The following is a 25,736-nucleotide window of genomic DNA, read 5'->3' on the forward strand; positions in this document are numbered from 1 at the left end:
GTGACGGGGCGTGGTACTTTGCTTGGTTTTGGCCCCTTGCATATTACCATCTCAGTAAGTGATTAAAGACTTAATTCTTTCCTTTTTGTCCCCTCAATTGGCTGCTATAACTCCTGACAACTCAGCTCTTTCTCCCAGCTCAGCGAGCTCCTGACAATTGGTCCTGAGGTCACTTTCCTCTGTTCGCTGCTCCCCAGCTCCACAAACAACCTGCTCTTTCCAAAGTGGGCTCTTATACATTACCTCACACGTGGTGGATCCTTTTTTGGCTTAAATTAGCTAGACTGTTTGCAGTTCAAAAACTGTAACAGATATAAGCATGTCTATATGCTGATCATGAAAAGCTAACAAAGAATAAGAGTGCAGAGATACAGAAAAGAAAGAGAAATAACAACAATTAATACAGTGGGGATCCAGAAGAATCAGGGGAGATGGGATCCAGAGGTCACATCTTTGGCAGGAGAGAAGCTAGAGGCATGGAGGCAAGAAAAGAATAGAAGTTGTAATGAAAATTTGGGGTAGGGGAGACAGAATGTCAAACTTATCTGTGTTGGCAGACCTCTATCCTTTCTAAGAGAGAGAAACATTCCTCAAATGATGAGGAGGTGGTGAGTTCAAATGGCTAAAGTTTAAATGGCGAGCAGCTGAGGAGTTTGTTGGACCTGTTCGCGTTGCCATGGGTACATGCAATGGCATCAGTCTGCATAACTGGTACCTTCACCACAGATTGCTTGAGAAAAAGTCAAGATAAACAGAGCCACACATTTTTATTTGAAATACTTTCTAAACTTTATGTTTTTGCTAAAGGTAGCCTTTGTTTTCAATTATAACTTTGAAGGAAAAGAAAGCAGCAGAATAAAAATGTGGTTACAAAATTGAAAGACTGTCATAGATTTGGAAGCATTAAACTGAAAAATTCCAATAAACTTTGCAGGGTAAAAACCCAAATCTGTTTCGATAGTGGTGTTTTTGTTCTCGGTGTAAAACTTACAAAGAACATAGGACTGGCCAGCAGAGGGAGCCAACACCATGCATATAACTTTACAAAGCTTTTAGGAAAGAGGACTATTAAAAACTGCAAAATGCAAATGAACCTCATCTTCCAAGAATATATGCAAAAGTTGTAGAAATCATATAATTTAATGCTACTCTGATGCCAAGTACACTAGAGAAATTTCAAAGCTAGAAGGATTCTGAATCTCAATTAGTTCAAAAAAGCAGCATCCCTCCCTGCCTCCCTTCCTCCTTTTCTCTCTTCTCTCTCTGGGGCTGGTTTGCAGTAAGTCCCCAAAGCTAGCTCATTTGTATCTATTTCAGTGGAGACATTCTGTGAGCTGTATCAACACTTTTTTCACCTACTGCTGCAGGGAGCATACTGGTTATAGGTGAAGAAACAGAGCAAGAAACAGGTCTGGCTCAGACCTCTCAGGTAAGGCTTCAGATAAAACTTAGGAAAGAGATGGGAAACACTTCTGGTGGCAGTTTTTTTTTTTAATTGCTGCCACTAAATAGACATGTGTTTCCATTTTCTGCATCATACTTGTGTGCGTTAGAATATTTATAATTCAACTTTGACTAACTTGCTGCTGCTGCAGCTAAGTCGCTTCAGTCATGTCCGACTCTGTGCGACCCCATAGACGGCAGCCCACCAGGCTCCCCCGTCCCTGGGATTCTCCAGGCAAGAACACTGGAGTGGGTTGCCATTTCTTTCTCCAATGCATGAAAGTGAAAAGTGAAAGTGAAGTCGCTCAGTCGTGTCCAACCTTCAGTGACCCCATGGACTGCTCCGTCCATGGGATTTTCCAGGCAAGAGTACTGGAGTGGGGTGCCATTGCCTTCTCCTTGACTAACTTAGGAGAAAGGAATTGATTGAAAGATATTGGTCTGTACCACCCTTTGAGCAGTTTATAACTAAAATCTGGGGAAATATTTTATAGTGAAAAATGATAATAAGAGTTTATTTTGAACAAACTTATGTTCACAAATGTGAAAATTCAGATTTAATGGATAATTCCAAAATTGACATTAGGATAGAATATAACTGTTTTTATAAATGTATATATTATTATACACCTTCTTATAAAAACCAACCAACCAACCTCAGATTCAGTGGTTTCCCTGGCAAGTTCCAGCAAACATTTACGGAAACCACAGTCATCTGAAACAAAGCCTCCCCAGAGAAGGAAAAGAGAGAGAGGGATCCACAACTCCTTTTGTGAGATGAGCACTATCTCTGTATCAAAGACGACAAAGGACTCCCACCTCCAAAAAGACGGGGCGGACATTCTCCCATTTCTCTGAGGAAGTACAGGTGAAAAGGTTAGACAAACACAGGATGACTCTGAAAAGAGGAAGGCAGACTGGATAGAGAGCTTGGATCTGAGGAATGACAGTTTAAGTAGCCTGCGTTTTCTTTCTACTTCATATATCCCAGGTTTATGAATTTTTTTCTTACCCACTGTATCCTTCAGATCAGATCAGATCAGTCGCTCAGTCCTGTGCGACTCTTTGCGACCCCCATGAGTCGCAGCACTCCAGGCCTCCCTGTCCATCACCAACTCCCAGAGTTCACTGAGACTCACGTCCATCTAGTCAGTGATGCCATTCAGCCATCTCATCCTCTGTCGTCCCCTCTTCCTCCTGCCCCCAATCCCTCCCAGCATCAGAGTCTTTTCCAGTGAGTTGACTCACCTGACTCGCATCAGGTGGCCAAAGTATTGGAGTTTCAGCTTTAGCATCATTCCTTCCAAAGAAATCCCAGGGCTGATCTCCTTCAGAATGGACTAGTTGGATCTCCTTGCAGTCCAAGGGACTCTCAAGAGTCTTCTCCAACACCACACTTCAAAAGCATCAATTCTTCGGCGCTCAGCCTTCTTCACAGTCCAACTCTCACATCCATACATGACCACAGGAAAAACCATAGCCTTGACTAGACGGACCTTTGTTGGCAAAGTAATGTCTCTGCTTTTCAATATGCTATCTAGTTTGGTCATAACTTTCCTTCCAAGGAGTAAGTCTTTTAATTTCATGGCTGCAGTCACCATCTGCAGTGATTTTGGAGCCCAGAAAAATAAAGTCTGACACTGTTTCCAGTTTCCCCATCTATTTCCCATGAAGTGATGGGACCGGATGCCATGATCTTCGTTTTCTGAATGTTGAGCTTTAAGCCAACATTTTCACTCTCCACTTTCACTTTCATCAAGAGGCTTTTTAGTTCCTCTTCACTTTCTGCCATAAGGGTGGTGTCATCTGCATATCTGAGGTTATTGATATTTCTCCCAGCAATCTTGATTCCAGCTTGTGTTTCTTCCAGTCCAGCATTTCTCATGATGTACTCTGCATGTAAGTTAAATAAACAGGGTGACAATATACAGCCTTGACGAACTCCTTTTCCTACTTGGAACCAGTCTCCTTAGCACCCAGTAAAGTAGCTGGTAGACAGGATGTACTCGAATGTATGAATGAATGGTCACTAAGTAGTATATCTATTAAGCATTCAGGGCTATTGAATTCACTATCCAAGGAATAACAATTAAAACCAGTCATCTCTTTGAATTCATTATATCTGATTTAAGCATTGGCCAATTTTAAAAGAACCATACAAAGTGAGGAGGGAAATTCTGCTCAAACTACAAACCATAAACACAAAATAAACTACTTGTTAGACACACATAGACAGTGATGGTAACAGAGTGAAAAAGATTACGGAAAAAGCAAAATTGTAGGAAATGTGTGAATATGAAAAAGAATAATCCAATCTAGGATTAAAATGTCAACTATGAGAAACAAAGTATGAAAACTGGTTTGACCAGATAATATATTTGGAGTACTGTTCAAACTAACCTGAAAACTGTAGTCTGCTCTTAAAAGACACCACAGAGGATGAAGGTAAAAAAAACAGTTCAAGGGGAAAAAGCACGATGTAGGGCTATTCTGTTAATTATTTTATACAAGATAAATCCACACATCGAGGGCACCTGCTACAATAGAAGAGCCACTTTGCTGTGCTCCCGGGGGAGTGGTGGCAGTATAGTAGAGTATATATTATAATATAGCATATATAGTATCAGTTCAATTCAGTTCAGTCACTCAGTCGTGTCCGACTCTTAGCAACCGCATGAATCGCAGTACGCCAGGCCTCCCTGTCCATCCCCATCTCCTGGAGTTCACTCAAACTCATGTCCATTGAGTCGGTGATGCCATCCAGCCATCTCATCCTCTGTCGTCCCCTCTTCCTCCTGCCCCCAATCCCTCCCAGCATCAGAGTCTTTTCCAATGAGTCAACTCTTCGCATGAGGTGGCCAAAGTACTGGAGTTTCAGCTTTAGCATCAGTCCTTCCAAAGAACACCCAGGGCTGATCTCCTTTAGAATGGACTGGTTGGATCTTCCTGCAGTCCAAGGGACTCTCACGAGTCTTCTCCAACACCACACTTCAAAAGCATCAATTCTTCAGCGCTCAGCTTTCTTCACAGTCCAACTCTCACATCCATACACGACCACTGGAAAAACCATAGCCTTGACTAGACGAACCTTTGTTGGCAAAGTAATGTCTCTGCTTTTGAATATGCTATCTAGGTTGGTCATAACTTTCCTTTCAAGGAGTAAGCATCTTTTAATTTCATGGCTGCAGTCACCATCTGCAGTGAATTTGGAGCCCCCAAAAATAAAGTCTGACACTGTTTCCACTGTTTCCCCATCTATTTCCCATGAAGTGATGGGACGAGATGCTATGATCTTCGTTTTCTGAATGTTGAGCTCTAAGCCAACTTTTTCAGTCTCCTCTTTATAGTATAGTCCCCATGAAAAGCACCCCCATGTAACAGCCTGCATGGCCAAACACTGCAGTCCTGCCTGTATGTTTACGTTTCCAAGGCATTAGAGAACTACAATCCACGATAACCACAAAATATCACGTTGGCATTGTTCACTTTCCACAACAAGTACATAAATATATAAAGGAGAGCTTAAGTGATTTTTCTTTTTTTTTTTTTTTTTAGTGATTTTTCTGAGAGTTTGCATCCAGGATTCGTATTGTGGGGTGGGGGGAGGTACGGATTCTTTCTCTTACAAATTAAACTCAGATAAACTATTATGCAAATTGATGTGATATGCCATTCTACTTGCATGGAATAAATCCTTGTGTAAAGGAATACTGAGTGACTTTAAATCCTTCAGTTTATATTTTAAACAACCTATGAAATAGCTTTCCTTACAATTGCTATACATATTCATGAAGACGCACTGGTCAACACTGAAGGATCACCAAGAAGAGAAAAAATCCTATTACACTGACAAGACAGTGTCCTTAATCAGATGGTACAGCTCTATTTCTTGTTAATTTGAATTTAGTTCAAATAACTAAAGAGCTTTGTTCAGTCTGTGATAGAACTAGACACTTACAAAATAAGTTTCTGACAATTCACATCAATTTATTTTTGCAATAATCAACTGCAAAAGGCTTTTCAAAAATATATTGAATTGGCATTAGATCAAGATGAAATAAACTGCTTTACAAAAAAAGGACTTCATCAAAGACTTTACTAGGCTTCCATAAGAGCAGTATATCTGCTTAATAAATACGTGTATTTATTTTTTGCTTTATTTGGAAAACTTGCCACCATAATCTGCCAACATGTTTTAAATCAGATTCTCTCATCTAATGTTTAAGACGATAGGACAAGAGGAGATAAAAGGGAAAGACAGTCTAATGTCAATTTGCCTGATAATTTTTTAATATGAAAATGAGTTGTCACTGGACAAGATACAGATACAAATTGAACAGGGAGGTTAATATGAACCAGTTCAGTATCTATTTCCCCATTTCAAATCTGTATCACTGAAGAGTAGTTTACCTTGTCATGCTGACTCTAAGTGTTCTAAATCTGAAGTTACCAAATACGTGTATATTAATAAAAAGTATTTTTAAAATTATATATATGTGTGTGTGTGTGTGTGTGTGTGTGTATACTTGGTAAAGCAATGTTTCTCAGACTCACCTGATCATGAGACCTACTTGGGGGCGCTCGTTTTAACGTGTGGATTCCCAAGCCTCCTCTCCCTGGGGGTTCTGATTCCTGTAAGGTATGGGGGTGGGTATGGTGGGCGCTCAGGAATGCACACTAGTAAAAGCACCGCATGAGTTTACAATCAGGCCAATTAGGAACGTATGTGATGTCATGGAAATAACCTTAACCTCACTTACCTGGGCAGGTGGGCGAGCAGGCCTCAGAAGGAAGAGCAGCTGGAAATGGCTTTCGGGAGAAGCGACGGGGAGTGGGCGCATTTGTAGGGCCAGGGGGAGGTGACTAGGGTGTGGCGGGACCCTCCGGAGCCAGGGGGAGCGCGCGGGTCGCGATCTCAGGGGTCCGAATCACTGCCGCGGGGAACTCGCGCAAGGAACGGGGGCTCGGGGGCCTGCTGGCGGACGGAGGCGGCGGGGGTCGCCTATCTCCGAGACCCTCCGTCCACGTGCAGCCCAGAGTGGAGCTGCCGCCGTCGGGGGAGGGCGGTGTGTGGGAGGGGATCCTTCCGGGTGCGAGGAATGGACGTCCTGCCTCGGTTTGTCGTCCTGCCCACCTGGAGGCAGGGATGAGGCAGGGGAAGCCAGGTGGGCTCGAGTTTTGCTCTCTGGGACCCAGGCTTTGGCTTCCCGGCTCGGGTGCTCTTGGCTCTCGGCCACCCTGCCCTATCCTCTTTCTGGAACACAGGCCTTCCATCTTCCTGCTCCCTGGCCCACCCTCCCATCCTAGCCTCCCTTGTTCCACTCTTTTGCCCTCCGGCCACGCTAGCAGCACTTCCCCTTCCCCGCTGGCAAAAAATACAGTTCTCTTGAATTCTGACCTCGTCCAAGGTAAGAAGCAATGGCTATGCTTTGCTGGAGCAGCCATGAAGAGATACCCCATGCCCAAGGTAAGAGAAACCCAAGTAAGACGGTAGGTATTGCAAGAGGGCATTAGAGGGCAGACACACTGAAACCATACTCACAGAAAACTAGTCAATCTAATCACACTAGGACCACAGCCTTGTCTAACTCAATGAAACTAAGCCATGCCTGTGGGGCCACCCAAGACAGGCAGGTCATGGTGGAGAGATTTGACAGAATGTGGTCCACTCGAGACAGGAATGGCAAACCACTTCAGTATTCTTGCCTTGAGAACCCCATGAACAGTATGAAAAGGCAAAATGATAGGATACTGAAAGAGGAACTCCCCAGGTCAGTAGGTGCCCAATATGCTACTGGAGATCAGTGGAGAAATGACTTCAGAAAGAATGAAGGGATGGAACCAAAGCAAAAACAATACCCAGCTGTGGATGTGACTGGTGATAGAAGCAAGGTCCGATGGTGTAAAGAGCAATATTGCATAGGAACCTGGAATGTCAGGTCCATGAATCAAGGCAAATTGGAAGTGGTCAAACAAGAGATGGCAAGAGTGAATGTCGACATTCTAGGAATCAGCAAACTGAAATGGACTGGAATGGGTGAATTTAACTCAGATGACCATTATATCTACTACTGCGGGCAGGAATCCCTCAGAAGAAATGGAGTGGCCATCATGGTCAACATAAGAGTCTGAAATGCAGTACTTGGATGCAATCTCAAAAATGACAGAATGATCTCTGTTCATTTCCAAGGCAAACCATTCAATATCACAGTAATCCAAGTCTATGCCCCAACCTGTAATGCTGAAGAAGCTGAAGTTGAACGGTTCTATGAAGACCTACAAGACCTTTTAGAACTAACACCCAAAAGAGATGTCCTTTTCATTATAGGGGACTGGAATGCAAAAGTAGGAAGTCAAGAAACACCTGGAGTAACAGGCAAATTTGGCCTTGGAATACGGAATGAAGCAGGGCAAAGACTAATAGAGTTTTGCCAAGAAAATGCACTGGTCATAACAAACACCCTCTTCCAACAACACAAGAGAAGACTCTACACATGGACATCATCAGATGGTCAACACTGAAATCAGATTGATTATATTCTTTGCAGCCAAAGATGGAGAAGCTCTATACAGTCAACAAAAACAAGACCAGGAGCTGACTGTGGCTCAGATCATGAACTCCTTGTTACCAAATTCAGGCTGAAATTGAAGAAAGGAGGGAAAACCACTAGACCATTCAGGTATGACCTAAATCCAATCCCTTATGATTATACAGTGGAAGTGAGAAATAGATTTAAGGGCCTAGATCTGATAGAGTGCCTGATGAACTATGGACTGAGGTTCGTGACATTGTACAGGAGACAGGGATCAAGACCATCCCCATGGAAAAGAAATGCAAAAAAGCAAAATGGCTGTCTGGGGAGGCCTTACAAATAGCTGTGAAAAGAAGAGAAGCGAAAAGCAAAGGAGAAAAGGAAAGATATAAACATCTGAATGCAGAGTTCCAAAGAATAGCAAGAAGAGATAAGAAAGCCTTCCCCAGTGATCAATGCAAAGAAATAGAGGAAAACAACAGAATGGGAAAGACTAGAGATCTCTTCAAGAAAATCAGAGATACCAAAGGAACATTTCATGCAAGATGGGCTCAATAAAGGACAGAAATGGTATGGACCTAACAGAAGCAGAAGATATTAAGATGAGATGGCAAGAATACACAGAAGAACTGTACAAAAAAGAGCTTCATGATCCAGATAATCACGATGGTGTGATCACTGACCTAGAGCCAGACATCCGGTAATGTGAAGTCAAGTGGGCCTTAGAAAGCATCACTATGAACAAAGCTAGTGGAGGTGATGGAATTCCAGTTGAGCTATTCCAAATCCTGAAAGATGATGATGTGAAAGTGCTGCACTCAATATGCCGGCAAATGTGGAAAACTCAGCAGTGGCCACAGGACTGGAAAAGGTCAGTGTTCATTCCAATCCCAAAGAAAGGCAATGCCAAAGGATGCTCAAACTACTGCACAATTGCACTCATCTCACACGCTAGTAAAGTAATGCTCAAAATTCTCCAAGCCAGGCTTCAGCAATATGTGAACTGTGAACTTCCTGATGTTCAAGCTGGTTTTAGAAAAGGCAGAGGAACCAGAGATCAAATTGCCAACATCTGCTGGATCATGGAAAAAGCAAGAGAGTTGTAGAAAAAACATCTATTTCTGCTATTGACTATGCCAAAGCCTTTGACTGTGTGGATCACAATAAACTGTGGAAAATTCTTCAAGAGATGGGAATACCAGACCACCTGATCTTCCTCTTGAGAAATCTGTATGCAGTTCAGGAAGCAACAGTTAGAACTGGACATGGAACAACAGACTGGTTCCAAATAGGAAAAGGAATACGTCAAGGCTGTATATTGTCACCCTGTTTATTTAACTTATATGCAGAGTACATCATGAGAAATGCTGGACTGGAAGAAGCACAAGCTGGAATCAAGATTGCTGGGAGAAATATCAATAACCTCAGATATGCAGATGATACCACCCTTATGGCAGAAAGTGAAGAGGAACTCAAAAGCCTCTTGATGAAAGTGAAAGTGGACAGTGAAAAAGTTGGCTTAAAAGCTCAACATTCAGAAAACGAAGATCATGGCATCCGGTCCCATCACTTCATGGGAAATAGATGGGGAAACAGTGGAAACAGTGTCAGACTTTATTTTTCTGGGCTCCAAAATCACTGCAGATGGTGACTGCAGCCATGAAATTAAAAGACGCTTACTCCTTGGAAGGAAAGTTATGACCAACCTAGATAGCATATTCAAAAGCAGAGACATTACTTTGCCAACAAAGGTCCATCTAGTCAAGGCTATGGGTTTTCCTGTGGTCATGTATGGATGTGAGAGTTGGACTGTGAAGAAGGCTGAGCACCGAAGAATTGATACTTTTGAACTGTGGTGTTGGAAAAGACTCTTGAGAGTCCCTTGGACTGCAAGGAGATCCAACCAGTCCATTCTGAAGGAGATCAGCCCTGAGATTTCTTTGGAAGGAATGATGCTAAAGCTGAAACTCCAGTACTTTGGCCACCTCATGCAAAGAGCTGACTCATTGGAAAAGACTTTGATGCTGGGAGGGATTGGGGGCAATAGGAGAAGGGGACGACAGAGGATGAGATGGCTGGATGGCGTCACTGACTCGATGGACGTTGAGTCTCAGTGAACTCCGGGAGTTGGTGATGGACAGGGAGGCCTGGCATGCTGCGATTCATGGGGTTGCAAAGAGTCAGACACGACTGAGCGACTGATCTGAGCCGTCTAGACTAGTAGTCAGAGAAGGCAGTGGCACCCCACTCCAGTATTCTTGCCTGGAAAATCCCATGGATGGAGGAGCCTGGTGGGCTGCAGTCCATGGGGTCGCTAGGAGTCGGACACGAGTGAGCTACTTCCCTTTCACTTTTCACTTTCATGCACTGGAGAAGGAAATGGCAACCCACTCCAGTATTCTTGCCTGGAAAATCCCATGGATGGAGGAGCCTGGTGGGCTGCAGTCCATGGGGTCGCTAGGTGTCGGACATGACTGAGCTACTTCCCTTTCACTTTTCACTTTCATGCACTGGAGAAGGAAATGGCAACCCACTCCAGTGTTCTTGCCTGGAGAATCCCAGGGACGGGGGAGCCTGGTGGGCTGCCGTCTCTGGGGTCGCACAGGGTCGGAGACGACTGCAGCGACTTAGCAGACTAGTAGTGTTCCTCACACCCAGGACTCCTGCAGCCCTGGTGGCATACACGGAGAGAAGAGCTACAGGGGGAGGGAGATCACTCCAGGATGTGGCCTGGAGCCCCCACCCCCTGGAAATGGGAAACTGGGGGTGCACGGGGTAGTGAGAGCTCTGCACGTCCCCCGCTCCCCTTCCTTGCACTTGTTCCAGGAACAGTCCCTAGGCGAGCCCCCAGAATGGCTGGGTCCAAACTGAAGAACTGAAAGGGAAATTTGATCACTTGCTATCTGGGGAGATGTGGGCATGTTAGGGAGGCACCCTAAAAGGAAGACAAAAGGAATTCCTCTGGCTACATGCCTGGATGGCTGAGTGGAGTGGAGGGTGGTGGAATCTAGGGGGTCCTGGTATCATGTTATGGACTTCCCTGGAAGCTCAGACAGTAAAGCGTCTGTCTACAATGCAGGAAACCTGGGTTCAATCCCTGGAAGGGATCAGGAAGATTCCCTGGGGAAGGAAATGGCAACCCACTTCAGTACTCTTGCCTAGAAAATTCCATGGATGGAGGAGCCTGGTGTCCATGGGGTCACAAAGAGTCGGACATGACTAAGCGACTTCACTTCACTAGTCTTAAGGTGCAAAACACCAAGGTTGCCAGGGCTTCTGTTTGTCCTTAACCGAGTCATTTTAATCTTACTGGGTCTAAGTTTCCTCAATTGTATTAAAAAAAAAAAACAAACAGACTGTTTTTAGTCGCTAGACTCTGAAGACAGGACCAGCTGTGTTCTACGCACGGCTCCATCTCCGTGCCTCGCACAGAACAGTCTCTTGGTTATAATCTGCTGACAAACCCCTAGTTAGACAACCTGGAAGATTCCTTTTAGACTTTAAAATTATATTATCCTAAAATAAGTAATGAAACAATTCACTTGGTCAGTCATTTACAAAATAACGATTATTCTTAAAGGAAAACATAATCTAAGCCAAAAAAAAAGGACCCCATTTCTTTTGACTGGTCTCAGGGCTGTGTGCCCCTGATGGGCATTTCAAAGGATCTGACTTGGGTGATTTGATTTCTTTCTCCCAGGGCTGTGATGGTTAAAGGCAGTGAACTGGAAGCATAGAGCACAAAGTTGAGTCTGGAAAACCCAGTAAATTCTGTGAAAGAGAGTCAGTTTTCCGGCTACATATACAGGAATATCGGCGTCACAGCCTGACTTGCAGGATTTTTGTTACTTTAGTCTCCTTTTGAAAAAATATTCTGAAATACTGATCCTGAAATGAAAAAACAATGTAAACTACTGACCTTTAGGATATTCAAGTCCTGTTTCCATGTTACAAGTAAAATACAAATTTTTAATACAAACACTGCCAAGTATTAACAGATTTTATTGTTAAAACAGTAACAACAAAAAATGAGACTACGGGTATGCAGTGCCATGTCAATCCAAAGAGCAGTTCTGATCTAGAACTGGCAATGTGTAACTAACTAAGCGTAACTATTATAAATGTATGACTCTACGTTCTATGTCAAGACAAGCTCTCAGCTACAGAATTCTGAAAATCCTCACACTCCATCTTCCAAGGTCCCAGCAAAGGGGAAAGGGACTTTTAGTCTGAAAGTAAGAGTAGTGATGGAGGTGCTGGTACTGATAACCACCCCAGGCCTCGCTCCTGGGTTACCAGGGGAGGAATCTGAGACATCAGAGCAGGAAGGTTGGAGAGGAGGGGCCCGTTCCACACGGCTCTGTGGCTTCAGAGAACATGCGTCTTAAGTTACGTTTTTAAACACTGTTTCCCCCAGCCCTAAAATGCATCCAGGAAAAAGAAACTGGCTTAAACGCAAAGAAGAGAAAACCGATCCGCCTGCAGGGCTGCGTCCTAGTCGGGGATGTCAAACGGCTGCGCACTGATGACCTCCCCGGTCTCGGTGACGATGGCGTCGTAGACCCAGCGGCGGTTGCAGCGGCACTCGGGCCCGCACTTGTTGGAGTTGCACTTGGGGCAGGGGTAGAAGCAGCCCAGGCAGTTCTTCTCCAGGCAGTCGCACAGGTCCGCGTCGTTGCAGATGAGCCTGCCGCTTTTGTCGTACTTCTTCATGACTCTGCAGAGGAAAAGAATGGCGCTAGCAACCTGCCGAAACAAGCTCCCTTTGTTCTGAAGAAGCAGAACCCTAAAGATGACCCAGCCACACTCCAGAACTTTAGAAGGCAGTATGTCCTAGGAAATTCAGTCCATACACTGCCTGACCAACGCAGTCAGGCTGTCACTGAGAGTGGTGCTCCATCCTTCCAGCATGCTGGGGGCGTGATAGCCAACTGCAGCCAATTGTGAGGAGGAACCGACTGAAAGCTTTCTTCTACAAAATTTCACTTAGAAATATAACCATTCTTAATGGGATTTTTTCCTACTACATTACATTCTTTTTTTTCTTTCTTAACAAGAAGCACTCCATACACCTAAAACTGGGCTTCACCTGGCGGCTCAGTGGTAATGAATCTGCCTGCCAACACAGGAGACACGGTTCCTTCCCTGATGCGGGAAGATTCCCCGTCATGGCACTAAGATGGTGCGCCAGTCACTGAGCCTGTGCTCTCGAGCCTGCGAGCTGCAGCTGCGGAGCCCGAGCGCCACAACTGGAGAAAAGCCCACACAGCAACCAAGACCCAGAATAGTCCCAAATAAATAAATACATCAAATAAAATTTTTTTAAAATAGTGGTCTACTTTTACAAAAAAGGAAGAAGGGACTTCCTGGTGGTCCAGTAGTTAAGAATCTGCCTGCCGGTGCAGGGGACACAGGTTTGATCCCTGGTCTAGGAACTAAGACCCTACACACTGTGGGGCGGCTAAACCTGCCAGTCGCAACGACGGAGGCCTGAGCACCGCAGCACCGTGCTCCCCAAGAGAGAAGGCACTGCCGAGAGAGGCACTGCAGCTGGAGAGCAGCTCCCGCTTGCTGCGACCAGAGAAAGCCCGTGTGTCATGGCAAAGGCCCGGTGCAGCCAGAAATAAATAGATTTTAGAAAGAAAAAAAAGCACTGTAGTGAACACAATCACATTTCGAATGACTCAAGATAAGCATCAGAACTGTTAGTTACTATTCTGACATCACTAAGAACAAAAACAGGCAGTTATCCATGAAAAGATGCTCAACATCACTCATTATCAGAGAAATGCAAATAAAACCACTATGAGGTACCATTTCACGCCAGTCAGAATGGCTGCGATCCAAAAGTCTACAAGCAATCAATGCTGGAGAGGGTGTGGAGAAAAGGGAACCCTCTTACACTATTGGTGGGAATGCAAACTAGTACAGCCACTATGGAGAACACTGTGGAGATTCCTTAAAAAAACTGGAAATAGAACTGCCTTATGATCCAGCAATCCCACTGCTGGGCATACACACGGAGGAAACCAGAATTGAAAGAGACACGTGTACCCCAATGTTCATCGCAGCACTGTTTATAATAGCCAGGACATGGAAGCAACCTAGATGTCCATCAGCAGATGAATGGAAAAGAAAGCTATGGTACATATACACAATGGAGTATTACTCAGCCATTTAAAAGAACGCATTTGAATCAGTTCTAATGAGGTGGATGAAACTGGAGCCTATTATACAGAGTGAAGTAAGCCAGAAAGAAAAACACCAATACAGTATACTAACGCATATATATGGAATTTAGAAAGATGGTAACAATAACCCTGTATACGAGACAACAAAAGAGACACTGATGTATAGAACAGTCTTTTGGACTCTGTGGGAGAGGGAGAGGGTGGGATGATTTGGGAGAATGGCATTGAAATATGTATAATATCATATATGAAACGAGTCGCCAATCCAGGTTCGATGCACGATACTGGATGCTTGGGGCTGGTGCACTGGGAAGACCCAGAGGGATGGTATGGGGAGGGAGGAGGGAGGAGGGTTCAGAATGCGGAACACTTGTATACCTGTGGCAGATTCATGTTGACGTATGGCAAAACCAATACAATATTGTAAAGTTAAATAAAATTAAAAAAAACAAAACAGGCAAACTGAAGACTCCTCTGCTAACCGTCTCCTGAGGCCATGGCTTCTGTCCCTGTCTCATTCCGTTTTCCACCCAGTGTGGAGGCAGGACATTCTATATGAGTGGAGAACACTAGAGAGCTACCTCGTGATTTGCATCCGCTTGATGCCTTCAGCCTCTACAAGTCCAGGAAGCAAAAGTCTTCCACCAGGACTCTGCCACCCTCTCAAAACCAAACCATTCTGAAATAAATCCTGCAATACGGAGCTGCTTGAAACCCTGAGAATGACAAAAGTACCTATGTAGGGCCTGTATCCATTATTCCCAGCTGAAGTCAGACAAGGCTGTGAAACTCTGACCTTCTGCACCCACGGTCCCCAAGCATTACCTCCGCTTCCTGTTAGCGGAGAAGGTTAAGGGTCACTACACAGATTTGCCTGATCATCTCAATTTAGCAGGACAGCCTTCCGATGAGGACTTACACTGGAAGCATTTCATCTGAGGAATGAGAGCGCCTACCCCCAACAGGAAACTCAGGTGTCAGCAGCCAAGGAGATGGAGAATCTATTATGGGAACGACAGGGATGGGGAGTCACGCAGCCGGCAGAGAGCCCAGCTCAGCCTCTGTCCTCCCTGTGCCTTCACCCAAACACTCCCCACCATGACTCAGACGTCAAGACGGATCCTAGTTGCCTGCCCACCGATGCTATCTATCCGCTCTAAGAGTCTAAGCTAGCCTATGTACAAAACTGTACAAGACACACATGCACAGATCAATAAAACACACGTGCCCACTGCCCAGCTTAATGAAGGGGTGTTGCGTCTTTGACATCTTCTTCATGCCCCACCGGCTGCATCCCTCCACTTGGCCAAAAGGAATCTCATCTCCTTATTTTACTTTTTCTGATGCCATATGCATCATTCAGATGCAACATTCAGAAAACTAAGATCATGGCATCAGGTCCCATCACTTCATGGCAAATAGATGGGGAAACAGTGGAAACAGTGGCTGACTTTATTTTTCTGGGCTCCAAAATCACTGCTGATGATGACTGCAGCCATGAAATTAAAAGACACTTGCTCCTTGGAAGAAAAGTTATGACCAACCTAGACAGCATATTAAATAGCAGAGACATTACTTTGCCAACAAAGGTCCATCCAGTCAAACCTATGGTTTTTCCAGTAGTCATGTATGGATGTGAGAGTTGGACTATAAAGAAGGCTGAGTGCCAAAGAATTGATGCTTTTGAACTATGGTGTAGGAGAAGACTTTTGAGGGTTCCTTGGACTGCAAGGAGATCCAACCAGTCCATCCTAAAGGAAATCAGTCCTGAATATTTGTTAGAAGGACTGATGCTGAAGCTGAAACTCCAATACTTTGGCCATGCGAAGAACTGACTCATTAGAAAAGACCCTGATGCTGGGAAAGGTTGAAGGCAGGAGAAGGTGGTGACGACAGAGGGTGATGAGATGGTCGGATGGCATCACTGACTGAATGGACATGAGTTTGAGCAAGCTCCGGGAGTTGGTGATGGACAGGGAGGCCTGGCGTGCTGCAGTCCATGGGGGTGCAAAGAGTTGGACACGACTGAGCAACTGAACTGACTGATGCCATATGTGTATGTATCTCCAAGCACTCTGCATTTTCCCTTCTGTAATTTTCTTTTAGAATTCTATATCATGATTTGAGATTCATCCATGGTAGTACATGTAGCCATATTCAAATATTTCTACGTCTATATGTATTCCACTGTACAACTCTAGCAGCTACTCATCTTTTCCATAATGGAGAGGCATTTGGATTGTTACTGCTTTATTTTCTTTGCTATTGCAGAGATGAGTTTGTTGAACATGTATCCTGTTGTATGTGTATGGGTTTTTCCAGGATACACACCCAGGAGTGAAGGTGTTAGGTCATAAGGTACACAGGCAGCAATGCAAGCTGTTTTAAAATAGTGGTTGTCCTATTTTACACTGTTTCATGTCCCATGGCTTCATCAACAGTGACCTCAGAAGACTAACTCTTTACCCACCTGGGCAGTGCAGCACTGCCCACACATCCTGAGTGTTCACTAGCCTCTTCGCGTGTGCGTGTGTGCGTGTGTGTCTAGTCGCTCAGTCGTGTCCGACTCTTCGTGACCCTATGGGCTGTAGCCCACCAGTCTCCTGTGCCATGGGAATTCTCCAGGCAAGACTACTGGAATGGGTTGCCATGCCCTCCTCCAGGGGATCTTCCCAACCCAGGGATCAAACCCAGGTCTCCCGCATCACAGGCCGATTCTTTATCAACTGAGCCACCAGGGAAGCCCAAGAATACAGGAGTAGGTAGCCTATCCCTTCTCCAGGGGATCTTCCTGACCCAGGAATCAAACTGGGGTCTCCTGCATTGCAGACGGATCCTTTACTGGCTGAGAAAGCCTTTTCTTCTATTCACTGTTTGGTTCATTTTTCTCTTAGGATGGTTATCTTTTCCTTCAGAAATAACTTCTCCTACCATGTGATATCTCTCTTGTTATTTTTAGGGTATCTTGCAAAGGGCATTAACTCTTAATTTTAATGTAGTCAAATATATCAACTTTTTCTTTATGGTCTTCTTAATTTATGCCTCTGATGTGCTAGCAATAATTGAATTTATGATACTTCTGTGCCCTTCTGATACTTGAATTCATTCCTATGGGTATATTATTTCTCCTAATTGAAAGGGATGGAGTAAAGGGACAAAGTAGGTGATTAAACTGTTAACCTCACTAGAGGACTGTAATGAAGAAAGAAGTATGGAAGACCCCTGTAAGTTAATGATCACTGAAGAAAGCAGGTTGGCTTAACCATAAAACCAAGCAGGCTTGCTTAGACAACCACCATGTAACAGCAGCATGAGACACGCCCCCAAACAATGAAACAGTGGTGGCCCGAGACCTGCATCCTGCCCAGGGAGCACAGGAAGCTGATGAGCCCCAGCACGTGCTCTCTGGATACATAAAAAGCAACGATTTATGGAAAGATGACATTTCCAAATGAAAGGCCCTCACTGCACTGAGACCTGACATAATTTTTCCACAGTGCCATGATAGTCCTGGCTTGACCCTGTAGGGACAAGAACACTCCCCTGCCCAGCCTGGAGGAGGAGCTGATGAGACAGCTAAGGAAGAGGAAGAAGGTGGTCTCGCCTTCCTCCTCACTTTTCCTTTGATTATAAAACGGTAGCCCACTAAGTTCTCGGGGCCTGGCACCCTCTTGCCTGCCCGTAACCCTTCCAACATCCTATTCTAATGAATCACTTCTTACCTATCTCTTTGCCTCTCACTGAATTCTTCCTGCACTGAGACACAAAGGACCAGAGCTCCTTGGAGCCCCTGAAACTCCACCTCGAGGTTGCATGATATGCGTGTGCTTGGCCACCTCAGTCATGTCCAGCTCTCTGCAACCCTGCAGACTGTAGCCCACCAGGCTCCTCTGTCCATGGGATTCTCCAGGCGAGAATACTGGAGTGGGCTGCCATGCCCTCCTCCAGGGGATCTTCCTGCCTCAGAGGCTGAACCCATGTCTCTCATGACTCCCGCACTGGCAGGCAGGTTCTCTACCAATAGCGCGACCTGGGAAGCCCTTCATAATTATATAACTTTCTTAATTTTAATCATCTTTCATACTACATCTATTACTCCAGTGCAAGGAATTCTGAAGCATGTTTTTAAAAAATTGATGCCTCATTGGCGATTACAGGCTATTTCTTGAAATTGCTAACTTCCAGACATATGGGGTGATACTGTACTTTAGAAAATACATTTTTAGTATACATGCTACTGAAGCGAACACGGAAAATACATTTTTCAATCATAAAAAAGAGGCCACCTGTAATTACTTTGTCAAGGAGAACTCATGCATTTTATAATCCCACAGATCAAATATAATAAATCTTGATCTTACTTGGAGTTTACAGAAAAATACTCGTTCATCTTTGACATTCGTGCTTTCTTTTTTTGCTGCCTTGTTTCAGGATTAAAGTCAGCTACCTGTGGTCCAGGATTTTGAAATGCCAAGCATTTTAACTGCCGCTCTATCTGTTGCTACAAAACAAATAAAATGTATTAGTAGTAAGAATCTGATAGTTTTATCTGTTTTACATTGCATCAAGATGAAGTTTCTGTAACTTTTACCATAATAGCATGACAGTTCAGCTCTTTTACCTAGAGAAATAAACAGTTTAATCTGATTAGTTTCAAAAGATGATGTAAAATTTTTCATATTAGGTCATTCTTTCTGAATAAACAAATACATAGTGTAAAACTACATATAATTGAAAAATAAAAAACAAGGGGGAACAGAAGAATTTCCTTTAAACCTGGAAAACACCCCTTGGCTTCAAAAACTGGTGGGGATGAAGTAAAAGCCCTTCCTCCAGGCAAAGTGTCCAGAACACAGTGAGAGCACAGCACCAGAGCCCTCCATCCCCAAGCTCAGCAGAGGGGCACCCAGCCTCTGGGGTCTAATACCCGACGATCCGAAGTGAAGCTGATGTCATTAAGAACAGAAATACAGTGCACAAGAAATGCAATGCACTCGACTCATCCTGTACCCAGTCCATCCCCCGCCTCAGTCCATGGATAAACTGTCTTCATGGAATCAGTCCCGAGTCCCAAACGGGTTGGGGACTGCTGCTCTAGGGACGTCTCCAAACTCACTGCGCTGGGGGTATGGACCCCACCAGGGTGCCGGTGCAGAATACAGCCACCCGAGGGACCCTCTCTCAGTCAAAGCCAGGTTGCAAGACAACGACTCTGGCTTGAATGACTTTCTAGCATGTTAGTAGAAATTTTCAAAATACCTGTTTGGGGATATTTATAATTTGAATTCCCACTCCAGTACTTTTGCCTGGAAAATCCCATTGATGGAGCCTGGTGGGCTGCAGTCCATGGGGTCGCTAAGAGTAGGACATGACTGAGAGACTTCTGTTTCACTTTTCCCTTTCATGCATTGGAGAAGGAAATGGCAACCCACTCCAGTATTCTTGCCTGGAGAATCCCAGGGATGGGGGAGCCTGGTGGGCTGCCGTCTATGGGGTTGCACAGAGTCGGACATGACTGAAGCAACTTGGCAGCAGCAGCAGCAGCATAACTTGAATTGGAGAAGGGAAATGGGGACCCACTCTAGTATTCTTGCCTGGGAAATCTCATGGACAGAGAAGCCTGGGAGGCTACAGTTCACGGAGTCACAAAGAGTCAGACATGACTGAGTGACTAACACAAACACATAATTTGAAATTGAGGCTTCCCTGGTGGCTCAGTGGGAACAGAATCTGCCTGCAATGAAGAAACATGGGTTCGATCCTTGGGTTGGGAAGATCCCCCGGAGAAGGGGACAGATACCTATTCCAGTATTCTTGCCTGCAGAATCCCATGGACAGAGGAGCCTGGTGGGCTACAGTCCATGGATCAAAGTCAGAAACAACTTACCAACTAAACAACAACAAACTGGAAAGGCAAGTAATAAACATGCTTCAATCAATCCTGAGAACTAGTTCTGATCATGCAGCACACATATCAGGAGGGAAGGCAATGCTCTTTCAAAAGTTCTTAGAAGGAAGTAATCTGAGTTGCCCCAAAACACTCAGGCTAACCCATATATGAAATAGAACATTTCTAAACCAAGGGGAAACTTTCAATGTAACAAATTAGTAACAGAACCTCAGGCTTTTCTTAGAAATAAGTCTAGTCACTCTAAAATAACATGGGTATGTTTCTTTAAATTTCATTTTGGTTGGTGTGTATGGCTTTCTCTTACAAACAACCTTAGGAAACAATTCTATATTTAGATATGCTGCTGCTGCTAAGTAGCTTCAGTCATGTCTGACTCTGTGCGACCCCATAGATGGCAGCCCACCAGGCTCCCCCATCCCTGAGATTCTCCAGGCAAGAACACTGGAGTGAGGTGCCATTTCCTTCTCCAATGCATGAAAGTGAAAAGTGAAAGTGAAATCGCTCAGTCGTGTCCAACTCTTAGCAACCTCATGGACCACAGCCTACCAGGCTCCTCCATCCATGGGATTTTCCAGGCAAGAGTACTGGAGTAGGGTGCCACTGCCTTCTCCATATTTAGGTATGCTATGCTAAGTCACTTCAGTTGTGTCCGACTCTGTGTGACCCCACAGACGGTAGCCTACCAGGCTCCTCCGTCCCTGGGATTTTCCAGGCAAGAACACTGGAGTGGGTTGCCATTTCCTTCTCCAATGCATGAAAGTGAAAAGTGAAAGTGAAGTCGCTCAGTTGTGTCCGACTCTTAGCAATCCCATGGACTGCAGCCTACCAGGCTCCTCCGTCCATGGGATTTTCCAGGCAAGAGTACTGGAGTGGGGTGCCATTGCCTTCTCTGATATTTAGGTATAGGTGTGTAATAAACACAGCTTAGCATGATCTACTATTCTCTGAAGCATAACAAGGAATTAGATGTCTCTGCTCAAACCCTGGCTCTACCACTCTTACTGGGGTGCTTTAAGAACATTCCTACTTCTTCTAAGACTCAGTTTCTCCTTTTGCAGAATGGATTAACAATAGTATCTTGTGTTAAGGGTTAGGTGTGTTAACCTGGGCCGAGTTTTCGAGCCAAGATAGCATACTATCCTGGGGGAAAAAAACACAAGGATTTGTTACATGAAAATACTTGACCATATTCTCGGCAATTATTCTACTCCAAGGGTAGGACTTTATCACACAGGACACTGGGAACTGAGAGGCACAGAGGGGACAGGGGAGATGAGAGCAGCCTGGCAGTGAGCAGGATGTGGATGAGGGAGCAGAGATCCTTCCCGTGGAATCCTGATGGGGCCACCTTCCCACCCAAATCCAAGGCAACGCAGAGACTCCACACGTTGAGAACGCCCCAAATACCACGGAATCATAGTATCCATGTGCCATACCAGTTGCTTCTGTCCGATCTGACAGTTTTTCTCAGAAGTTTGACCTGCAGGTCTCTCTTGCGTGGAATTGGTTTTTCCTGATTGTTCAGTCATTTCTGATCACTAAAGAGAAGTAATTGGAAAAAATAAAAACACATTAACATCATATATTCCAAGTAACTTAACCCTGTGACTTTCCTGCTCTCTCCCAACATCTTACTCTCTTCTCAAAGCCAGACTTACTGGAAAAACCATTGCTTTCCTGGCTCTTAATTTTTCTTTACCACTCACTCTTAAATCCTGCATCTGACTTCTCCAGAATGCTTTACTGATGTCTTCTTGGCCGGGTGTTCAATGAGCAAAGTACCTTTGACAGTTCTTAGCATCGCAGACCTCGCAGGAGCAGGCAACCCTGGGGCCATCCACTCCTGCTCAAGAGGACTAGAAATTCTTAGACCTGGGTTCCTCCCCCACTTACACTTACTTCCTTGAAAAACAGTAAGATGTGTTATCATACACACATCCTCAGTAACTTTGCGAACATCTCTGCTCCCATGGTTTCATTATCACATCTTCCGAAATCATTGCCCGGGTTGCCTCCAAAAGCCCTAACTTTCTCACTCAAGTTTTCTGACAAATTTCTAACACAATTTGTGGTAAATGGAAACAATTAGTTTTCCATACAACTCAGCTGTTTACATGCCTGTAATTTACTCTGAAATACTTCAATATATGTACAAGATGTCTCTGCAGGCACACGTGTGTGTGTGTGTGTGCACGTGCGTATCTTAGGTGAAGCTCACACACGGTGCCAATGACAAATGCCCACTCTGAGCTTCTCTGCAGTGTTCTGCCAGAAAGGACCATGCTCCAGAAATGGTACTGCCACCCTGCTGGCTCCCGCCTCTCTCATCAACCACCCATGCTGGGAGCAGGGCACTGTTTCTAACAAAGGACCTGAGTGTTATGCTCAGTTATGACCAGTCCATCCTCACTACCGCTCTGCCTCTGCCTGCCAACCAGAAATTCCAATCCCACCAACACCTCTGCATTCTCCCATGTCCAGGGCCACTAGACGTGCACTGTCCACTCTTGTATCCCCTCTCCAGTTCCCAAGGTAGGTTAAAAGTCATGTTGACTTTTCTTTCCTAACATTCCTAACACTGACTCTTCCTTTCCAGCCTGTATCAAGTGGTTGTTGTTTAGTCACCAGTTCATATCCAACTCTATGACCCCATGGACTGCAGCACGCCAGGTTTCTCTGTCCCTCACCATCTCCTGGAGTTTGCCCAAGTTCAGCCCCATTGAATCAGTGATGCCATCCAACCATCTCATCCTCTGAGCCCTCTTCTGCCTTCAATTTTTTCCCAGCATCAGGGCTTTTCCCAATGAGTCAGGTAGAAGCTACCCGAAAGACAGCAATAATAGTAATAGCAATAATGACCAAGATGAGTATAATGTTCACCTCGGTCTGACTAAACTTCCGCCTTTTTCTGACTCTATGCCTTGACCTCCCTTTTCTTACATCCTTTCTTCAGAAAATGTGTCATTGTGAATTCTTTCTCTACTCCATTGAGATGTAAATCTTTTCCCAGCCTCCTAAGGCCAGTTTTACAAGCCCAGAAGGTCTTTCTCAAGGACTATGAACTATCCCTTTGAAATGTTATCAGCCAGAAAGACCAGGCACCCATTTGCCAGTCTCTGAGAGAAGGCAGAGAAGCCTAACTCACTCATTGGTGGAGTAGTGAGCGCCGGTTAGTAAACACAGGTGGCCTAATCACAGAGAACATTTGCAAGCTTTGGAATTACTCAATGTGCTCAACACATCCCATGGATCTCGCCCCTAAAATCCTCTAATATTTCACTCCCACGTTTATTTCAGTGCAGTTGAGTTCAGACTGAGTTCTGGCTTTCCTTCTCTATGATAGCATGGTACAGAATCTACTTTGCCTGTTTCACTTGGTCAGGTGCAGTTTTTGCTTTGACACTATCCCATGCAATTTCACATCAGCCAGACATTCCCAGAGAGCGTTTCTCCAGCTATCTGGAGATAAAACCATACGGAGCTATTTTAAAATGATCAATTCCTTGTCAGATGTCAGCCCTATTGGGGTGACCACTTGTGGAGGAAAATCCTGATGATTGGCAATGATTAATAAGTTCTCCAGATGAATCATCCTTAGGAAATTACAGGCGGTTAGGATAGGTGTAATTTTCTTCACTCAGTTTTGCCATCTCATCCTATAACGACTGCCCACAATTTCTTCCTACCCTAAATTTACCCAGAACATTGTGGTCATATTGATATTTTTAAATCAGAAATGTCTTTATCTGATTCCTATGAAGACTTCAGTGACTCCTCTCTGCCAATAACATCTCACATCCCTGGCATATCAGTGAAGGTTCATCGAAATGGACTCTGGTGACCTATCTAGGCTCACCTCCCCACATTCCTTCCCTTGGGCCAAAGCTACTGAGCTACCCACTCCTGTTAACATCCCTCCCATCGCTTACCTAATTCCAACCTTCCCCTTTGAACCCTGGTTTATCTCTTTATTCCAAGAAGCCTCCCCATCACTCTCATCCTCAAAGAGTCCTTTCTTTCTTGGGCTCAGTTAGAAGCTTCCTCAAGAAAATTGCCCCCAGAGGTGTCCTAAACCTTCTAGCTTCTTCATGTAACAAATTTTCTTCCATATGGGAATAGTCATGACTTTATGATCATCTTTGCAGGCAAGAACATCTGAAAGAGCACCCATTTAACTGCATTGGGAAAAATGAATATTTTATGCAAATCCTCGACCCAACATGTCTTTAAGTCCTTCATGAAATAAATGTTCAGTTCAGTCGCTCAGTCATGTCCAACTCTGCGACCCCATGAATCTCAGCATGCCCGGCTCCCTGTCCATCACCAACTCCCAGAGCTTACTCAAACTCATGTCCATCGAGTTGGTGATGCCATCCAGCCATCTCATCCTCTGTCATCCCCTTCTCCTCCTGCCCCCAATCCCTCCTAGCATCAGGGTCTTTTCCAATGAGTCAACTCGTCGCATGAGGTGGCCAAAGTATTGGAGTTTCAGCTTCAGCATCAGTCCTTCCAACAAACACCCAGGACTGATCTCCTTTAGGATGGACTGGTTGGATCTCCTTGAAGTCCAAGGGACTCTCAAGAGTCTAAGCCAACAGAAATGTAGGTCTCCACAAATAGATTAGATTAGGGGTAAAACTTACTCCTTCTTACTCTGAATAAAGCAAAAGGAATTTTTAGTAGAATTCCACCAGGTCCTAAAACTGTAATTGGATTTTAGTAGGAGTCCAAAATACCTGTCCCAGGAAAAGTAATAAAATGGTTCAGAACTCCATTTATTCCCCTGCTTGGCATTTCCCATGCAGGGGTTCCTAACCAGAGAAGGAAAGCAGGGGACCCTTGAACTTGGGATGAATAAAGAATACCTATTTATTTTTACTCACCTTTAACTGAAATTCTGATATTTCCTTTTATTACAAAGCAACCAACAAACCACAATAGTGTTAGTCACACTTTTGACAGAAGTTTTTTATAACTCATTATAGTTGGGGATATGTCAAAATGTCATTGAGACTCACCATCTCTTTGAAATGATGGCAGATCTCATTTGACACATTAATAATAAAAAATATGCATGATAAGTCACCTGAGTCTTGTCCAGTTCTTTGCAACCTTATGGACTGTAGCCCACCAGGTTCCTCTGTCCATAGGATTCTCCAGGCAAGAATACTGGAGTGGGTTGCCATGCCCTCCTCCCGGGGATCTTCCCAAACCAGAGATCGAACCCATGTCTCCTATGTCTCCTGCATTGCCAGGAGGGTTCTTTACCACTAGCACCACCTGGGAAGCCCCAATAAAACATATATCACCAACATAAACTGTTTTTTTAACATTTTGGTAAGTGTATTTCAATATGATTGGTTTTCTTTGTAACCTTATAAATTTTTTTCTGTATGATTAAAAACATCATTCTGGAAAAAAAAAAAAAACATTCTGAGAAATGGCCCATAGGCATCCATGACACAAATAAGATTAAGAATACTGGAGTGGGTTGCTATTTTCTTTTTCAAGGTATCTTCCCGACTCAGGGATTGAACCTGCATCTTCTGAATCTTTAATGAAAGGCAGATTCTTTACCACTTAGCCACCTGGTGAGCCCAGTACATAGCTGCTGCTGCTGCTGCTAAGTCGCTTCAGTCATGTCCAACTCTGTGCGAC

The 25,736-nt window shown here is 44.5% G+C and overlaps 1 protein-coding gene across 7 annotated transcripts in view; it reads right to left on the minus strand.

The window, feature by feature from the left end:
• Nucleotides 1-11,958: 11,958 nt before the first annotated feature.
• LOC112577622 (ARL14 effector protein-like) overlaps nt 11,959-25,736 on the minus strand; it is a 38,274-nt gene continuing 24,496 nt past the window's right edge. For all 7 annotated transcript variants that reach the window (XM_025296414.3, XM_025296420.3, XM_025296416.2 and 4 more), the window contains 3 exons: nt 21,515-21,616; nt 18,529-18,668; nt 11,959-12,693 (listed from right to left, as the gene is read on the minus strand). In XM_025296414.3, coding sequence (XP_025152199.1) covers nt 12,471-12,693; nt 18,529-18,668; nt 21,515-21,607 — 456 coding nt within the window. In that variant the 5' untranslated portion in view covers nt 21,608-21,616 and the 3' untranslated portion in view covers nt 11,959-12,470. The remainder of the gene's footprint in view (nt 12,694-18,528; nt 18,669-21,514; nt 21,617-25,736) is intronic.

This window comes from Bubalus bubalis, chromosome 11, assembly GCF_019923935.1.
Source record: "Bubalus bubalis isolate 160015118507 breed Murrah chromosome 11, NDDB_SH_1, whole genome shotgun sequence".
Classification (NCBI taxonomy): Eukaryota; Metazoa; Chordata; class Mammalia; order Artiodactyla; family Bovidae; genus Bubalus; species Bubalus bubalis.